This window comes from Mustela erminea, chromosome 19 (assembly GCF_009829155.1).
Source record: "Mustela erminea isolate mMusErm1 chromosome 19, mMusErm1.Pri, whole genome shotgun sequence".
Taxonomy (NCBI): Eukaryota; Metazoa; Chordata; class Mammalia; order Carnivora; family Mustelidae; genus Mustela; species Mustela erminea.
This window is the reverse complement of record NC_045632.1, coordinates 50,773,471-50,793,336: the sequence shown is the minus strand read 5'-3', so window position 1 is coordinate 50,793,336 and position 19,866 is coordinate 50,773,471. Positions and strand designations below refer to the sequence as shown.

Sequence of the window (19,866 nt, the reverse complement as noted above, 5' to 3'; positions counted from 1 at the left end):
TCCGATAAGGCATATATAACTGTCATACAGCTTCCTATTCTGTATGGAAAATGGAAAATACAACACTTGTAGTGATTACACAGGGTTGTGAGGAGGATCTGTTGATGACAATATGTTTTGTTTTGTTTTTTAAATTTATTTATTTGACAGACAGAGATCACAAGTAGGCAGAGAGGCAGAGAGAGAGGAGAAAGCAGGCTCTCCACCAAGCAGAGAGCCCGATGCGGACTCGATCCCAGGATCCTGGGATCATGATCTGAGCTGAAGGCAGAGGCTTCAACCCACTGAGCCACCCAGGCACCCTGATGACAATATGTTTTAAAACGCAAGAAAATGTTAATTTCTGCATTTATCTGGATGAGACAGATAACCAGATAACTCTATACCTTTAGTGCTTTTCTGAAAAAAAAAAAATTAAGTACCTGAATCAATTAACCTGAAATTAATCATGTTAATCAGTGAAACTAGAACTGTGCAGAACATTTTGAAGCCATAAGAAATGAACAGGTAGGGGCGCCTGGGTGGCTCAGTGGGTTAAGCCTCTGCCTTCGGTTCGGGTCGTGGTCTCAGGGTCCTGGGATCGAGCCCCACATGGGGCTCTCTGCTCAGCAGGGAGCCTGCTTCCCCCCTCTCTCTTTGCCTGCCTCTCTGCCTACTTGTGATCTCTCTCTCTCTCTCTCTGTAAAATCAATAAATAAAATATTTAAAAAAATAAAAAAGAAATGAACAGGTATCTGTACGTGTGCCCTTGGGACTAACACTTGAACATGCTCTCTCCATAGGGTTTGCCCCCATCAGTGGAATGTGCAGTAAGTACCGAAGCTGTACCATCAATGAGGACACGGGGCTTGGCCTGGCCTTCACCATCGCTCATGAGTCAGGGCACAAGTGAGTGAGCCCTCGCTTCACCACTTGATACGAAAACCTGCTGGGTGATTCACTGGCATCTCCCTAGTGATCATTGTTGGTCTAGTCTGAATAGATAGGCTGAATCTTGGGTCAAGCTTGGAATCCTGCCTGACTCTAAGGAGAGCTCCCTCAGTAAAGGCCGGCCATCAGGGATGTTGCTTTTTTTGAACAACAGTGTTTCTCTGCGGCACAGAATTATATGGTGGGCACAGATGGATTGCGGGTCATCTAATGGACCCCCTTGTCTTTTAGGAATGTCTTCCAGGCTCTGTTACAGTGAAGATCCTTTTGGTACAGTACCTCTAGGCAGACATGTAAATTCACAGAACATAATGGCGTGTTCGTTGTTCAAAGGCTTTCAGTGCACACACTGGATATTCTTGGAGTTGGTGTCATGGCGGGTTCATAGTAGTCTTTTCTCTGGTGTTAGTAAATCTTTCTCTTGTGAGAATGGAGTTCGAAACGAGGGATGAGAAACTTGAGAGCAGTGAGCTAAATGGATAAGGCATGAAATATGGTGCTGACACCGTTCTGTAGAGGCTTTTCAAACACGCCTTGAATGGTAGCGGCCACATTGGAATGAGCCCGCTGCTTTACAAAACGGCTGCTTCGAAAGACAAGCTGTTTGGATAGAGTTGAATATTGGTGTGTGTGTCCTGTGTTCAACACTTATCTCGAATGCTCATATTCAGAGCATCTGATTGATTTCTGACTTAAAAGCAATATCATCTCCTCTACAACTATAGTTTATATTTGAGTATTTTGGTGCTTATGTCTCTCATGGGCATATTATCTTCTGGAAATATGAATCCGGTGTATGTACACAGCCACTTTCTTAGCAAGGTATGAATGAACCTTTTTTATTGTGAACACTGGTACAAAAATGCGTGTCATGCACAAGGCCCCTTTGTACAGAGCAGGAAAGAAGTATGAATGTCAAACATGTCTGCTTAAATTTGTTTCTGTACCTATCACCTGCTGACCCTGAACTTCAGTATCACAGTTACAGTTGGTGGAAAGAAAAACAAAAAGTGGTACTTGAAAGAATTTGACTATCCCATCATTTTAAAGTAGCATAGATATCTTGACCAAAAGTTTCTCGTCCTTAAAATATTTAGCAGATATACCATTCTCTGATTTTGTGGGCAAGACATAATGGAATAAAACCCATAGCATTCTTGACAATTTTCTACATGAATTTTACAATACGGCAGTTGCCTTTTTTTTCCTTAAAAAGGTTTTTTTTTTTGTTTTTTTTTTATTTGTTTTAGAGCAAGAGGAGCATGCAAACAATGGGAAGGGACAGGGGAGAGGGAGGGCGAGAATCTAAGACTCCACAATGGGGGCAGAGTCCCACACAGGGCTCCATCTCACGACCCTGAGATCATGACCTGAGTTGAAACTGAGAATCGGTCCCTTAACCTACTGAGCCACCCAGGCCCCCCTGTAGTTGACTCTTAAACAACATTGTTTTGAACTCTGTGCAGGTCCACTTACATGTAAATTTTTTTTTCAATAAATGCCATATAGTATTTTAAGTGTATTTTCCTTATAATTTTCTTAATAACCATTTTTTCCCTAACTTACTTGATTGTAAGAATATAGTATATAATGCATGTAACATACAACATATGTGGTAATTAAGTTATTAGTAAGGCTTCCAGTTAGCAGTAGGTTATTAGTAGGTAAGCTTTGGGGGAGATAAAAATTAGACTTGAATTTTCAACTGCAGGTGGGGAGGGTCAGTGCCCTTAACCCCTATGGTGTTCAAAGGTCAATTGTATATAGTAACTCATTTTGTCTTTCTTTTTCCTTACAACTTTGATAACTCTGTCTCTCACTTGGGTTCAGTGATTGCCAATGCATCTTCTTTCCTTTGATTATAATCTGGAAAATGGGCTCACAGAACGATGCTTTCTTCTTTCTACTGCAGTTTTGGCATGATTCATGATGGGGAAGGCAATCCCTGCAGAAAGGCTGAAGGCAATATCATGTCTCCCACACTGACAGGAAACAATGGGGTGTTTTCCTGGTCTTCGTGCAGCCGGCAGTATCTCAAGAAATTCCTTAGGTAAGACAAAATAAAGCAGAGGTATTCCCAGGGTGGTGACAATAAACAGTGCTCAGCAGAGTTTTAAAATACTCGGTGGTTTGATGATGATGGCGGTGTTAGTGACAGTGATGATGATGACGACGATGGGGCTGGTGCTGGTGAGGATGGTGGTGATGGTGGTGATGGTGATGATGGTGCTGGTGGTGGTGGTGGAGATTTGATGGTGGAGATGGTGATGGTGGTGATGAAGGTGGTCAAGGTGATGATGGTAGTGATGATGCTAATGATATTGGCATCACTATTGCTATTGAAGAAATACATTGAAGGTCTAATACCATGCTAAATGCTCTGCACTTGTTGCCTCATTCAATCTTCATGGAATTCCTATTATGATTCTTTGTCTCTGCTTGAGGAACCTGAGTCATAGGGAAGTTAATTGTGTTGCTTAACATCCTACAGCCAGTAAAATATAGACATGAGATTCACACTTAGGTTTGCTATGACTCCAAGATCTACGCCTATAACTATCTCCCGTTTATGACCTCCAGAGGCTGCTATATAAACATTTAACTGTGACTCACTATTTTAATCTGATCATCCAGTTTGGTCATAAGAGTATTAAAAATGCTAAAATGGTGTGCATATTTATAATCTTGCTTAGCTAATTTTGTTTAAAATGGCCATGAGCTAGCTGTAGGTCTAGAAGACATCCAAAGAGGAAGATAAATATATGAAATCAATTTGATAACTCAAAACTCCTACATAGCATTTGTAAAATGGGAACTAGAAAGGTAGCACTGTGTGATTCATATTAAATGATGAACCTAAAGTTGGAACTCTTTGAAGTTTCCTCTAACTTTATTTAACAACAATATATATTTGACCATTGTAATTATAATAGCACTCCTAATTTTTATTATCTATCTTATCCTGCTATGTGACTCACAGAAACGAGAAGTTCTAAAACCATTTCCCTTTAACCAAATGTTAGGGAAACAAACAAATATTTTGGGGAATTGATAATTTTGATAGTTTTTTTTAACTGAAGTATTGCATACTATTTGTGAATGTTCCTAGAATTAGTAATACAGGCAAAGCTGATTAAATATAAAGATGTCTGACCAAACAGTATCCAAAGAACAGTAAAAAATTGACAAACCTTTTGCTAATTATAAGTTTTATCAATTAGAAGATTGTCTTCATTAGTTTTAAATTTATGATTTGAGCTTTAAGAGTATTTTTTCTATCTCATGTGAGAATAGAATCAACAGATATTATAAATCAAGGTCCACTTAGTACAGATTGAATTCCCGTCATTAATATACAATTAAACGTTCAGGGATGATGGTACCAGTTGACTTTGAATGCTTACTATGCTGGGTTGGTATATTGCATTTTCTTGCCGGATCCGTTAAACTCTTAATGGAAATCACTATCCATAATGAAGTATTTAGAGTTGATCTTGGTCTCATGGTTGACTCGGATTCCCATCTGTCTGCCTCCACAATCATACTTAACCACCGTGCTATTTTAACTCTCATTGATATCATAGTTTAACTATTCAAGTTAAATGGAGGGAAGGTGCTTTTTAACAATATCCACCATCCAGACTGACTTTTGGTTTTTCTAATACATCCCAGTTTAGTACACTTTGGGGAATTAATTGGGGCTTGTTGCCCCAGTGCATCCTTTCTCCTGATGCTTTCGAAAACCCAACTTATCTTTGGCTTGTCAAGACTGTTTGAGGTAAATTACATTTTTGACCTCGGCCCCATTACTTATAAAAGATGCAGCCCAACCTTCAACTCCATGAAGACAGGCACCAGCTCTGCCTAGTTTATTTTGTACCCTTAGTGCTTGGCCTGGTACTCAGCACCCGGTAGGCACCCCAATAAAAATCTGTTGAATATTGTTGAATGCGATTATTGGGAGAGTTTTCAAATACAGTGACCTTTCCCATCTAGTTGGCCAAACCAAACCACTTGGGTAGCCATAACTTCCAGTGCCAGGTGAAACGTTCCATAGCTGTGTAAATTCTATCTTCTTAGACAGGAAGGGACTCACTCTCTGCAAAAAAAAAAAAATAAAATAAAAATCCGTTTTAACTTTCAGTATTATCTATATCTTTTGCCGTGCTGTATTTTCCTTTGCCTGAGTGAATTCAGAGACATCGTTTTACATGGAAGGATCACAGATAAACACAGGAATTAACACGGCTGTGTTTTCACGGCAGCACACCTCAGGCTGGATGTCTGGTGGATGAGCCCAAGCAAACAGGACAGTATAAATATCCGGACAAACTACCAGGACAGATTTATGACGCTGACACACAGTGCAAGTGGCAGTTTGGAGCAAAAGCCAAGTTATGCGGCCTCGGGTTTGTGAAGGTATGTTTGTGTGTGATTGCAAACTCACATTAAGATTCTGCAGCGAGTCTGTGTCCCTAACAGAAATGTAAACATTTGGTTTGCAGAGGCCGAGGGTTAGAGTCTGGGTTATCTCTAAGATGTCAGTTGTTTGGCATGATAATTAAGTGGCAGTTTTACCGTCAGTGAATTATCCAGGCTTATCCCGCATAGATCGTGCCTGGTTTAAATACCATTTGACTGCATCCCTGGGAGAAAATCCCTCCTGGCGAGATGAGGGTTTCATCACAAGCAGTAAATCTGGGTACAATCACGTTTACCTTCTCCTCATCCTTCTGTCTATTATCGCTGTGTCCATATTCCGCTGTGATGTGATATGTTGAAAAAGCGTCACCCCCTTGAAATATATCCCTGTACCTTTCTGGAATATGAAAACTACTGTTGACAGGCAACTTTTTGTGTGTCCAGTCTTCCCTTCAATATTGTGAGAAACATCGATGGGAAAAGGAAAGGTCCAGGACAGAACTGGGAGAAGCGTTAGACCAGTTGGTCCAAAACTCCATCACGGAGTGCGTCAGCATCAGTACAAAATGGAATCAGTTTTAAGTGTCTCTTCCAGAGAGAAATGTGGCATTCCTCGGTCTCTGGAAACCGGGAAACGACGAAGTTTTATAGCTCCTTTTCCCTGCTCTCTGTCTCTTCTTCCCCCTTTCCATCTCTTGCCTTGTCAGTGTGTCCTGCAGCCGCCAGCAGCCCCACCGTGGGTAACCCACCCCTCCCACCGCCCCCCAGCACTTGCCACGTGAGCGTCTGTTCCACATAAGGCATCATCTCAGAGACGTATTTAACTTCTTCTCAGTCATCGTGAAGACCTTTTGAAAGGGGAATGATCATGTCCTACGCGGAGCTCAGAGAATGTATTTTCCATTTGCCCAAAGCCTCAAAACTTTTAAACCTGTCCATCACGCTGATGTTAAGCTTGCTTCTCTCCAATTAATAGGTGTTTCCCAAGCTTCACTCAATAACATCAACAGTCACTGATAATTACCTTCATTCTCTGTGCTGTGTCTCTGTATTTTTTTTTTTAAGATTATTTATTTGAGAGAGAGAGTGCTCAGCAACAGGGAAGCAGAGGGAGAGGGAGAAGCAGGCTCCCCACTGAGAAGGGAGCCTGATGTAGACGCGTGACTTGATCCCAAGGCCCCGGGATCATGACCTGAGCTGAAGGCAGATGCTTAACCCACTGAGCCACTTAGGCGCTTTTCTAATAAATCAGTTTCTTAAAAATATGTAAGTCCAGTCTGAAGAAATAACCACCAAATCCCAGGTTTTGATATGGGATCATGTATTTCTCTAATGCTCCTTAAACGTCTCACTGTTAGAAAAGTTGACCAATGCACCATCCACAGTTTTCTCGGCGTATCCTCCATGGAACACGCAACTGACTTTGGCAAATGCTGGCGTTTCGTGTATATGTTAATACGTTGACAACTGTTTCTAATTGCCTGTTACGTTGATGCATCTGGCAGAGGTCAGTAGACATTCGCTTGACTGACGAAGTTTGTCGAACTCTGTCTCCTGTTCACTACATTACTGAAGGTTTCACAAGCTCATGCATTCATTAATCAAACATTTACTAAGCACTTACTATGCAGCAAATGCACAATGGGTAACAAGTTTGATTTTCCTTGGAATTATCAAGGAACTTTTTAAAATGACCGTGATTCCTGCAGGATCAGACATTCGACGCACATGTGTGGGGTTCCTGTTCCGTGTCCGACAGTGTGCAGTGTCCCACAGCCTCTCTGCAGCGACTCATCTTTTCCTGGAACCATACCCTATTTTTGGGAGACAGTGCCTCAGTCCGATGGTCTTTCTTGGGGAGCGGGGCAAGGGGAAGTGGCTGTTGCAGACTGGAGAGCATGAGGAAGGTTCAGGATGGGAATGCCTGGTCAGGTGGGGAGATTCCCTTAAGGGAGAGGTTTGAGACAACCATGAGACAAGACAGGGAAGGCGGTAGATCCCGAGGGTGGAATTCGCCGCCGCCCCAGAGCCTACGGGGGTGGAAAATACCTGCTTGTCACCAACCATGGCGATACCTCCGAGAATCACAGATAGTTCCTCCCCGGCCCTATGTGGAAGGGTTTTCCAAACACGCAAACCTCTCATCATCCTGCTGGTCTGGACAGTGTAGAGCCATTTCCAGCAGCCCAGGAAAAGGGTGGTGGTTGTTCTCCGAGTCTTCACTGTCCTCTCGTTGCTTCCCTTACAAACCTGATCCCTCACTGCCTTTTTTTTTTTTCCCCTAAACTTTATGCCTCCTGGAAAGGCAGTTTTGCATAATAGTTAGACGTGCGCACGCGCACGCACACGCGCACACGCACACACGCACACACACACACACATAGAAAGGGGAAGAAAGAAAGAAAAAAGAAAAGGAAAGGAAAGAATGCTCAAGTGTCTTTGGATCCAGGGATGCAATTGTCAGTGTCCCCTGGAACTTGTTAGAAATGCAAATGCTCAGGTCTCATCCCAGCCCTAAAGAACAAGAAGGTTTCGGGATAGGATGGTCAGTGCTTGAACAGGGGCTCAGGTGATTCAGATGCTGACTCAGGGATGAGAACCCCTGAATTAGGCAGTCTTTAGTTTTTTACACACACACACACACACACACACACAACTTCTGGAGTTAGGTAGGCCTGGGTTTAAAACCCGATTCCTCCACACCCTAGAACCCTGGCGAGCGGCTGAACCTCCCTCGGTTTTTGTGTCCCCATCTGTACCATGAGGCTAAGGAAGGTTCTTCCCTGCTAATTGTGAGGGTGCAGCTCTAGGGGCTGCGGGACCCCTCAGCGGATACCCAGGCTCTTCCCCCTCCTATCTCAGCAGCAGCACCGTCCCAGGCTCCTCTCTCCCCGTGGCTTCCTTGTCCCAGGTCTGGAGTTGGCTCTCTTCGATCCCTGTCTCTTCTTCCCTCCTCCCCCAGCCCCGGGTTTTCTGTCTTTGGCATATCAAACCTGATCTCTCTTCCCTTGCAAAAGGAGTTGGCAACTGAAGGGTCCCCATTATTTGGACAGATGGAAAGGGAGGTCCCCTCCACAGCTGCTGGGGAGACTGTGCCTTTGGTTATTGCACATGTAGCAAAAGCTCCACAAAATGTTCATTTTTAGTGGCACCGAGAGGGATTGAATCCAAATAGCAATTACAGGGAAGCATTTGAATTCTAGTGAAAATGTTTGTGATCATCACCTCACAGAATGCTTCCTTTAAAAGAAGAGGCATGTTAGAAATAGCAGGATGGAGATGTACTTCTTCTTTGAAGAATCTGCATGTTGCAGTGCCTGAAGGACATAAAAGGAAACAAAGTTCTAGAAAATAAGTCACGGACATGCTATGTATAGCACGGTGACTGTAGTTAATACTACGTTGCATGTTTGAAAGTTGCTGAGCAAGTAGATCTTAATAGTCCTCATCACAAGAAAAAAAAACTGTAACAGTGTATGGGAACAGATGTTCTCAAATTTATTGTGGCGATCTCTTATAATAAATACAAATATTGAATCATTATGTTGCGTACCCAAACCTAATAGAGTCAGTTATACCTCATATTTAAATATTATTTTTAAAAAGTACTTGACATTGGGATAAAAGAATGGAGAATAAGGAGAAACTTCCTAGAATCTAAATCTAAAAGTAATCAGTGAATTGTACCTGCTTTGCTATCTACTAAACTTGCTACATCAGGTTTCAACTCTTACTAACTCACCCCATGGACTCCTGTTCCAGTGTTGATATCCTAGTATTTTTCCCAAACCCTTCCTTTGTTCACGTCTATAAGCCTTTTAAATTGTGCTTCCCACCCTAGAATGCATGGTCGCCTGTGTGACAAATACCTAATCACCTTTTACCATCGTCAAAGATTCAGTGCAAGTCATACCTCCTATTTTCCCCAAGGTTCCTCTCCCCCAGCCTCCATCTGCACACTCTACGGACCATCATGAACTCATGGCACCGTATTATAACTGACGAGGTGTGCCTCTCGCCTCAGTGGATGGCAAGCCCGTAGTGTCTGCCCGCCATGTTGGCGGATACCCCAGAATCATTTACTGAATTTACATAGTACTAAAGCTTACATTTCTCTAGCATTCCCATTTTCATAAACTGGAAGATTTCGCCTCTGTCCTCTTCTCATCCCTCCTAAAGGAAGGGAGAGAGAGAGAGGAGTCAAGAATGTCTCTACGATTCTCGGCTTGGGCAGCCAGAAGCATGGGGGTGTGATAACACGGGCTGGAAGAGGTTGAACAGGTTTGGGGGAGCAGATGGGGAACTTTGTTTTGGATGTGTTTGGTGCTTCATAAAATTCGATTTGCAGAGACCACTCGCATTTTTAGCGCATCGGTTTCGCTTGACGGGGCATCCTTCAGAATCTTTGGGCTACAACAGGACAACACGGGCCAACCAGTGACAAGACAGAGGAATGCGTAATGTCGAGACTCTCCTTAAAGATCACATCCAGGCGACATGAGACCTTGGAGCCTCTGTGGTTATTTCTTTTCCCCTTAAATTATGACTTGAGTCTAGGGAATTATAGATAAGGAAAAGCTAGTCGAATGTGCTGGGGGTGGGGGAGAAAGGAGGGAAGAACAAGCAAAAAAGTGCAAACTCCCATTTCTGTTTACTTTGAAAGGGAGCTTTCTCAGAGGACTCGCATGGTCGTCAAGGCCTGTAGTTGGCTATAATTACGTTTGACTTATGTACTTCACCACAAAAGAAATAACATGTTCATACAGCCTGTCTGATTTCACTCTGGAATCCTGTGTTTTTTGCCTCATTTTCCCGGTCTTCTCCAGCTGCCCCTTCTCCATAGCCCTGTGGCTTGGCCTTGGCCATGGAATCCGGGTCTCCTTTGCTTGGGTCTGCCCCAGGGTCATTTCGGCGGCTGCCACATAGGCGAAGGGTGTGGGTTATGGCTGCCTGCTGGCTGTCAGGAGGAAACGGTTTAATTCTGCAAGTTTTCCTAACTGTGGCTGGGTTTCAATGGTTACCTCTCCTTTCTCCATTTTGATGTAGGACTTTTTCCACATTAGGTTATTCCCCTCAAGCCCAGGGTGATCCAGGGAGGGAGAGCACACAGAGATGATGAAGCTGAGTCACTTGTTGGAAGGCTGCCTCCTGCTTTCTACTGCTGTTAGCGGCAGGGCCATGTCTTTGGGAAACACTGACATACCGTGTCTTAGGAGCTGTTTTGAGATTTGAAAGTGGTGTTCTGGAATGTGGGGCGCATGGCTAGGGCCATGGACGGGTGGTGGTCCCCAGCAGCATCCTGAATGTCCTTCCATTCTCCTTTGGAGGGGAAGGACTTTCTGGTCCACACGATCAGGCGCACTGCCCTTATCTCTGATTTCCTTCTTACTTCTTCTTAGTTCTGTGGAAAACTTTTTTTGTGAAATCACTCTGGAGCTTGCTCTTGCCATGTTGTCTCACCATGAAATCTGCATTAACCGGAAGGCTTGGGGAATTGGGTGCCCAGTGAATGGAATTTTCAGGGCCCCACCAAGTGACCACAAAAGTCATTTTGTTTCCTCCCTGGTTGTTAATATTTTCCCCAAAATCATACACGTTCACACATCTATCCCAGCAAATAGAACGTGGCAAACGAAGTGGAATGATTTTGACATTTCATGATTTTGACATTCTCTTAATGACATAATTCTGAGTAGCAACTTTAGCTGTTTGGGCTGGAAGGAATCTGGTTCAGTCCCCTCGTTTATAGATGGGTGACTGAGGCCCAGGAGGTTGAGAGCTTTCCAGCTTCCACTAATGACAAATCCAGGTCCAGAGAGCTGGGGTCAAGGACTCTGGCTGGAATCAGGCCAGTGCGAGTCCTGCCTTTGCCACTTACCAGCTGTGCGACTTGGCAGCTTTGGAAGTGTCAACGGCTCGCTCAGTCCCGTCATCTAAATTAGTTTCTCTGGGGAATTAGTTTAGTGTCCGCCACTAAATGCTGTTAGTAACACTATTAGTTTCCCGTAGCTGCTCTAATAACTTTCTGTGAACTTGGTAACTTAACATAAATTTATTTTCTTACAGTTCGGGAGGTAGACATCTGGGATGAGTCTCACTGGGCTGAGATCAAGTGTTGGCAGGATTGTGTCCCTTCTAGAGGCTCCAGAGGAGAAGCCATTCTCTTGCCTTCTCCAACTTCTAGAAGCCTCCTGTGTTCCTTGGCTCATGGCCCCTTCTCCCCATCTTCAAAGCAGCAACATCCCCCTTAGACCTCCTCACACTGTCCTCTCTCGGGTTCTCTTCCATCTTCCTCTGCCCTATTTAAGGTCTCACATGATCATCTTGGGCCCATCTGGGAAATTAAGGGAGTTTCCCCATCTCAAGGTCAGCTGATTAGCAGCCTTAATTACGTACGTGATTTTAATCCCCCTCTGCTATGTAACTGCACGAAGTCACAGAAGTCGCTGGTGCCAGTGATTTAGACGTCGTTTTCTGAGGGGGCGGGGGGAGCAGTATTCTGCCGACCACAGTCTAGCATGAGAGTTCAATTTTTTCATGGTTTAGTGTGAGAATTGTCGAAATGCTTGAAAATTACTATAAAGAGGAAGAAGGTGATGATGGTGATCATTTACACCATTTATCCTTGGGAACCAACCTAGAGAGTCAAGAGCTACTTTTATCACTGTTTGCATAGGGGAGAAAACCACAGATCAGAGACTTCTAGAACTTGACCATACGGCATGGAACCTGGAATTCTGGAGCAAGGATTTGAATCAGTTGGGCTCGATTCCAGTCTTGGCCGCTTCTGCTTCCCTGGTGGTGGTATGGGTGGTGGTTCTTACAAACCAGGTCTCTTAGTTTCAAGTCAAATGGTCTTTCCATAAATTATTATTACTCCCCCATCATTACCAAACACACATGCAGGCAGCATAGAAACTTCCTGATGTTACATTTGCTACTGCACGTAACTGGTTACCTTGCGGCTACTGACTTCACTTGCCTCTACTTCTTGGATCATGTCTCATTCTAGCCCCCTCAGAACACAATATTGTGAACAAACGCTTTGGGTATTTTCATTTTTATTGTATCAAACCCCTGACGACCTGCTTCTTTCCTTTCAGGATATTTGCAAGTCACTTTGGTGCCATCGAGTGGGCCACAGGTGTGAGACCAAGTTTATGCCTGCGGCGGAAGGGACCGTTTGTGGCTTGAGTATGGTAAACTGCATACTTGTTAGTTTTTAGTTCTGGAAACATGATAACACATAGAAATAAGTCACTGTGTAAACTGTTTGCAGTGGGAGCTCAGAATGGAATGCCTTGGCCGCATATATTTTCTGACTTGTCTTTAAATCAACCAGCCTTATTTAACGGCTCTTTTCAAAACTCAGTGCTAATATCACCAGTTGTCTCCGTTATTTAGGATGAGGTTTTTTTTCTGCCTTTGATTTCCATTTTTAGATGAAATATTTCAACAAGGTGGAAGGTTTCATTGTCTACTGTTTGCCTTTTCAACTTGATTCAGTATAGAAAAGCTTCAGGGAGGAAATACTCCCTTTAGTAGCAAAGGAGACACTGTCCCCCCCATACAAGGTCTCTGTTGCTTACCTCACAGGACCCATCACTGAGTTTCTGACATGCTCAGTGGAGTCCCATCACTTAGAGGGACTCCTAGCCAAGGGTAAGCTGGATCACTGTCTAGGTTGTACCAGAAAGCCATTAGCCAGCAAGTATGGTCAGTCCTCAGAACCATCACCGATATGGGAGATTTCTGTGTTTTGGACAAAGAGCATTCATATATTCGTTTCTGGGTTTTTTCCTCCTTAGTAGCCTCTGGAGGGAGAGGTGCATTTGATATCGCAGTAAATGACCCAGATTTGGTGCATTCCTTTGAAAGATCATGATTGAGAGCTAGAAAGGGGAGCATGGAGGTGCTCCAGGTTCTTTGATCTCTGCTTGAGCCACAAGAAGTAGAGAAGACTCGGTTATTTATAGTGAATTCAATCGCACAATAACTTACCGACTTTTAGGCATCAGAGACAGGAGGCTCTGGAGATCCAAGGATGAATAAAATTCCATTTTATCTCTTCAAGAACTCCCGGTCCAGTGGGGAAACGTGTGCAGAAGCCAATAATCTTAACTTTCTCTTTAAGCGGACCTCCCTTAAGCCCCAGGTTGCTGTCAGTGCTCGGGGTTAGTGCGCATTTAGAATGAAGTACCGTGAGTGGGTACACCGAGATGGCTGTCAGAGCACAAATCAAAACTCCTCAGTTGGACGGGAGAGAGACTTTCTGTGAGAAATTAACGATAACGGCAAAAATAGAGGCACACAAAAATCAACGTGTTCAGAAAATGCTTACTAATATTTGTTGAGTCCTTTATTCCGAGTCACTTAAGAGATTTGCATTTTTTAATTCTTTGATTTTTTTTAAATTTATTTATTTGACAGACTGAGATCACAAGTAGGCAGAGAGGCAGGCAGAGAGAGAGGAAGGGAAGCAGGCTCCCCGCCGAGCAGAGAACCCGATGTGGGGCTCGATCCCAGGACCTGGGATCATGACCCGAGCCGAAGGCAGAGGCCTTAACCCACTGAGCCACTCAGGCACCCCTAACTCTTGGATTTTAAAGAAAATAAACTTTATAAAAAATTGAGGTATTATGTGCAGCTTTCCATCAGAAGGACCCGTCTTAGAAAATTCCAGTAAGGATGATCATGGGAAATGTACGTGGAATGTTTTAGGTGTGATGAGGCTAAATAGTGAAATAATTAATTGGATATACAGGTACTGCTCAAGGCATTTTTATTTTTTTGTTTTTTAAAGATTGTATTTATTTATTAGAGAGGAGCATGAGTGGGGGTGGGCAGAGGGAGAGGATCAAGCAGACTCCCTGCTGGGCGGGGAGCCCGACTAGGAGCTCGATCCCAGGACCCTGGGCTGAAGGCAGCTGCTCAACCGACTGAGCCACCCAAGTACCCCATCGTTTTTATCTTTAGAGCATCATAATTGAGGACTTGCAACTCGAGGATTAGTGGGTACTTTTTCGTTATGAAAGCAACAGCATTTAACATAAGAGGAGTGTACAAGAACAGATTGATCCGCTAAGCGAGGAAAGTAAGTGCCAAGTGGCATAGGGCTAAAGTTTTATGACCTACATCACCAGAGATGTAGTTCCACGGGCAGGAAAGTGCCCCTGGATTAGACTTGAGTTACTATAACCTGAGACAAATAGGGCCAGAAGTAAGAAAACAGATGTCCTCAAGCCACTCCCCTACCTCATTATTTTAAAAAGACCAGACGGCAGTTCTAAATACCTGAGGAATGCCCCTTTACAGAATGGGGGGAGCCCCCCTTAGCAGAAAGCGTTCAGATGCGTCCGATCCATCATCACTGCAGCTTAATCATCACCGTATCCACACGCCAGGTTCTCGGACTCTTCCTCTGCTAGGGGCCGAACCGGCTTTTCATTAGACTGTACACCCCGTGAGGCTGGGACCCTGTCTTACGCTTTTCTCAAGTGTCCCGCAGAGCAGCAACTACTCCCTGTTTTGTCCGATTGTCCCTGGAACCTAGCGCAATCCTTCCCCTTCTCTCCCGAGTCCCTGGTCATTTAGAGCTATTTGGACCATGAATGCTGAGTAAGCGTGTGAGGATGTGAAAACCACCTACGTTTATCTAGTTAGATGTGCGGGGAAAGAAAGGCTTGCATTTGCCATCAGTCATAAAAGGTGTCTGCCCAGTTATGGCCACTCAGTTTGAAATTAGAAGAAGTGCAGATTTACGTATGTATGGAGAGAGAAAAGTTTGTGTGTAGAACTTTAGAATGGGGATTATGCGCACCCGTATGTGCTCGTATATATAAAATATGTATATTATGAACAAGTTCTGCATGACCTAGCACAACTTCACAATTTCCTAAAAGCCTCTGCAGTGAGATCCAGAGATGATGTGTGTGTGTGTGTGTGTGTGTGTGTGTGTGTGTACATGTGTGTATGCATTCATGTATTAACTTCTGATTTCTGTACTGAATGAAGGAGCCAGAGGAGACAATCTCTTAGCAACCTAACCTATGAGGATGCATCCTGGAATAAAAGAAATTTAAATTAATTGAAGGTTTGCAACAAATCTGAAAATCATATTTCTTAAAAGAAAAAAAATTAAGGTTAAGATCTATATATGTATGTAGGGGGCGGCGGGGGTGTTGCCTCTGAGGCGTGAAGGTTACGTGTCCTGTTCAGCAGCTTTGGTGACCCAGCTGAAATCGAGCCCCAGCTGGCTGTGTGGCTGGCTGTGTGGCTGCCCGGGTAGCCGTGTTAGCATTTCTTTGCTACATTTCTCTCATCCAGAAAATAGTTATTAACTCCTTAGCGCTTTGGGAGGATTATGTTAGAAAGCACGGGAAGTCCCCCCGCTCCGCCTGCCTGTGCCGTTTCTGGCACCCAGAAGCAGCTTCGTCAGGGGCAGCCTCTGTGCTGTTTCTGGCTCTTGTTCTTTTGTGTCCGCCGCGGAGCTCAGCTGGGAGAGTCCCAGGGATTCCGGGTCGGGAAGATTCTGATTCCTGCTCGCAGTGGCCAAAAGCCTCTCGTGACCAGTCGCTTTCCCCCTAAAAGTGCTCAGCGGTGTTATATGAGTTCCTGCAGACTCTGAAAGGGCAATTAATCCAGGGCAAAGACAAATGGAAAACACAAGAAGTAATCTGCACACGGCGAGCATTTGAAGAAAGGAAGCCGGATCTTGACCTGGGCAAAGTGCACTCGCCATGCAATAAACGGCCAAGGAGCCAAATGTATCCCGGGAGAGCAAAGATTGGAAAGTCAAACTGCCTCCCCCTAATTCTGTAACTGAAGCCCCACTCCTCGGCAGAGCCCAGCATGGTCCCAACCCCAACTCTTTGGATCCCACTGCAGTGGCTTTTAGGAACGTGTGCTGTTACACTAAGTCATGCAGAACTTGCTCATAATAAAAGCACCACAGGAATAAAACCACTACCAAGGGCTAATGCAAGCCCCAAGGACAGAGATGACCAGTCAAACCTGGAATGTATTGCAAAAGGAAAAAAAACGCAGGGGTTAGCCTGGCTCGATCAGAGCACTGGGCAAAGCAAAGACCGAGAGCTAATTTGTAAAAGGTACTCGGAGAGCTCAAAGTCATCCGAGGGTCTGGAGTCGGGAACTTGCCTACAGACAAAAGGTCAAAGCGTGCTATCTACAAGCACAATTTGCCTGGACTGAGAGCTCTGGGGCTTCCTACAAATTGCTCCGTGGGGATGATTTGGGATACACAAAAACGTTTGCATAATTGTATCTGTTTTTATGATGAGCTCATCAGAATGATGAATTCTGTGTTCCTACCTAAAAAAATCCCGCGTTTGTCCCTGAGTGAATGACCTACATTGTTCTTGAAGCAGCCTTGTTACTAGATGGCGGGGGAGACTCGCTTATCCTGGGGCCTGGACTCTCTCCCTTGGCTGCTGGGCGGAGTCTTATCTGAATATTTCCCCTGGACAGCTCACAAAGCATATGATCCTCGCCTGCTGCTGACAGACGCCCTCCCCTTGCCCCCCGAGGTCAGCCTTTGAAAACGCACACGGTAGATGCCGGGTAGCCAATCCTCCGTCCAGGGCCGCCTGCCAAGGGAGTCTGTCAAGGTGTCGTGCGTTCTCCCGTTCGCCCACGTGCTCGTTTTTCCCGCTAATGTGCAGGTGTCTGCCTCTGTTTCCCTTCCCCGCGTGGACTCTAACAGGAAACGTGTCCCGCCTTCTTTTCGCAGTGGTGTCGGCAAGGCCAGTGTGTGAAGTTCGGGGAGCACGGCCCCCGGCCCGTCCACGGCCAGTGGTCCGCCTGGTCCAAGTGGTCAGAATGTTCACGAACTTGTGGTGGTGGAGTCAGGTATCAGGAGCGACACTGCAATGACCCCAAGTAAGGCTCCCGAGAAAGCCCGGGTTCGTAGAAGGCCAGAATGTACCGTTTTGGTTTTGCTTTGCTTCCGTGCTGGCCTCTAAGTGCAGTTTCCTTCCCTCTCGGAATCGCAACCAAACTGGGGTTTCACGGTTTGCGGATGAAGCTGCGGGCATGGGGGAGGGGACAAGGATGTGATGGCCAGAAACCCAGAGCAGCAAAGGAGCTGCTGTGTGTGTGTGACTATGATGATCAGAGACTCAAATGATAGTCTGAGCTCCCTTCTGAGTCTAAATTCAAGCCACGTGGTCACACGATCAAATGCCTGTGTTGTTGAGAGAGAAGCTTGGCCAGTGGAATGTGCGTGTGTATGTGTGTGTGTGTGTGTGTGTGTGTGTGTGTGTGTTGTCTGATGAACTGGAGAAAGTATGCTAATTTTTGCCTTGCAGGAATGTACGTCAACACGTGTTGACAGATCTGCCTGACTTTTCAAGAGAAACCAGAAATCCTTAAAAAAAAAAAAAAAAAAAAAGTGTGTGTGAAATTCCCTGACTGTGAAGATATTGACAACAAATTCCGTTTTCTTTAAGCAGAACACAGCAGGGACCAATCACAACATCTGCCAATGGAGATTGGCCTGCAGTCGCCTGCGGGCCCACTCGGGCCCCGGGGTGTCCCGGGATTTTGAACCACTCTGTGTCTTCTTTGAAAACGGAGGTGGTTTTAGGTTCCTTTTCTCTGGTCTCGTCCCCATGTGCAACCCGTGGGAGACGTACACTTCCCGATGGTCACAGGGGAGTAGAGCGAGCCCAGGGTTGAGAGTGAGATCGGACTGCAAATCCTGGGTCTGCCGCCTGTTGACTATGCGACTTCGTGAAATCCACTTGAACTCTGAGCTCGAGTCCGAGTGTGAGGTCGAGATAGTAATGCCTCCTCTGAAGGTTTGGGAGGGATTAGAAGTGGGTCTGTAGGACACCCCCTTCCAGAGAGCATCCAGTGGGCAGTCAGGAAAAGGATCTGGGGTCTGTGTGGCTTTCATTACTGTCATCCTAAACTCCAGGGGGAGTACAGGGTAGCAGAGGATGGGTCCTCGAAAGCGAGGGGAGCAGGGAGGGAGGCGTTACTGATGAAAGTGGACTTTGGAGAATGTGGTAGAGAGAAAAGAGTTCAAGGGGTCCTCGGAAGATGAAGATTTCACTTCGTGGCACTGTTTGAGGGGTGGCTTAGTGCAAGGGGCAAAAACACGGCTTCCTAATCCCAGAACCCCAGGTTTGCCTCCTGGCCCTGCCTCCCTCCAGCTGTGTGGCCATACGCACCTTTCCTCCCTGCTCTAGGTTCCTCACTGGTTAAAGGGGATAAGGAGAGTGCCCCCGCCAGCTGGGTTGATATTCGCAAAGCGCTTCTGCAGAGTGCCTGGCCTGTTACAAGCATCATATGAATGTTTGTTAGATTCAGAATTAAAATAATGAAACGGGAGCAAGAGGAAAATTTAAAGGAGACCTGGCATTTCATCGAAGTCAGCAGCCTGAGCTGAATCTGGAAGGCCAGCTGGTTCCAAAAGAGGAGAGGGTCAGAAGACACTTGGGCCGTGGTTTACTAGGTGCTCTTAGGGCTAGAGCAGGCTAACGGTATTTTTCAGCTTTGACACTATTGACATTTTGGGTTGGAAAATTTTTGTTACGGGGTTTGTCCAGGACACAGCAGCCCCGACCTCTCCCCACTAGATGCCTGTGGGATGACACTTCCTCCCCGACAGCCCCATGATAACCAGAAATGTCCAGAGACTATCTGATGTCCTGTCGGGGGCAAGTTCAGAGAGAGTAACTAGGTGTATGGTAGACAGGCTTGTGATGCATTTCCAGCTTATCCCAGATTATTAAAACCACCCTCCTCGTACTTTGAATGTAGCCCATATCTTGGATAAGATTCTTAAAATCATTATATTACTTTTCATTTTTTTTCAGCCTATTTCACGGATCTGGTTTTCATACCTCACAACATTTTACAGCTCCGTATTTTCCCAAGAAAGAAATAGATTACCTAATTTAATAGCTGTGCTGGTAAAGTGCGTGAATGACACCCCTGGGATTTAAATTAAAACCTCTCTCATATCTGTGGGGCCGAGCACTCTCATTGTAATAGGGCATTGTTCACGGGAATATTGTACTGTAATTTTAGAAATGCCTCATAAAAGAATCACCAGTGTAGTTCCATTTGGTGCCGTTTTATCATTTCAACAAGCGTGAGGCTCCTCAGACACTGTTTACTTTAATTATGCCTCACAAATAAAACAAGAACATGAGCAGCCGCCCCCAGGCAATTGAATTAGTTGTTCTCTGCTCTTATTTCACTTTGTTGTAGGAAAACTGAGGGGTTTTCCCCCCACCCTCCATTTTAACTTACTGATTTCTTCTTTGCTTCAGTTGAAACATTCGGTCTGTTCACATCACTTCACCCAACCAGCTTCATTTTCTCACGTGAGAAGCAGGAGGGCCTTTTATTTCACATTAATGCTGATTTTCCCAGAACATGTGTTGTTTCCTAAAAGTGAACTCCTCCAGGCTGATTCGTGGACTTACCCAGCTTTTCGGCTTCCAAAGGGATTAAAGGTTCCCTGGTTCTGGAATGACTGGTACC

General features: G+C 45.0%; 1 protein-coding gene across 1 annotated transcript in view; it reads left to right on the top strand.

Moving 5' to 3' along the window:
* The window catches only part of ADAMTS18 (ADAM metallopeptidase with thrombospondin type 1 motif 18), a 138,777-nt gene that overhangs the window by 67,825 nt on the left and 51,086 nt on the right, over positions 1-19,866 (top strand). The window contains exons 8-12 of the mRNA XM_032324210.1: positions 783-888; positions 2,843-2,980; positions 5,196-5,349; positions 12,456-12,551; positions 17,102-17,250. Of these exons, the coding sequence (XP_032180101.1) occupies positions 783-888; positions 2,843-2,980; positions 5,196-5,349; positions 12,456-12,551; positions 17,102-17,250 (643 nt within the window). The remainder of the gene's footprint in view (positions 1-782; positions 889-2,842; positions 2,981-5,195; positions 5,350-12,455; positions 12,552-17,101; positions 17,251-19,866) is intronic.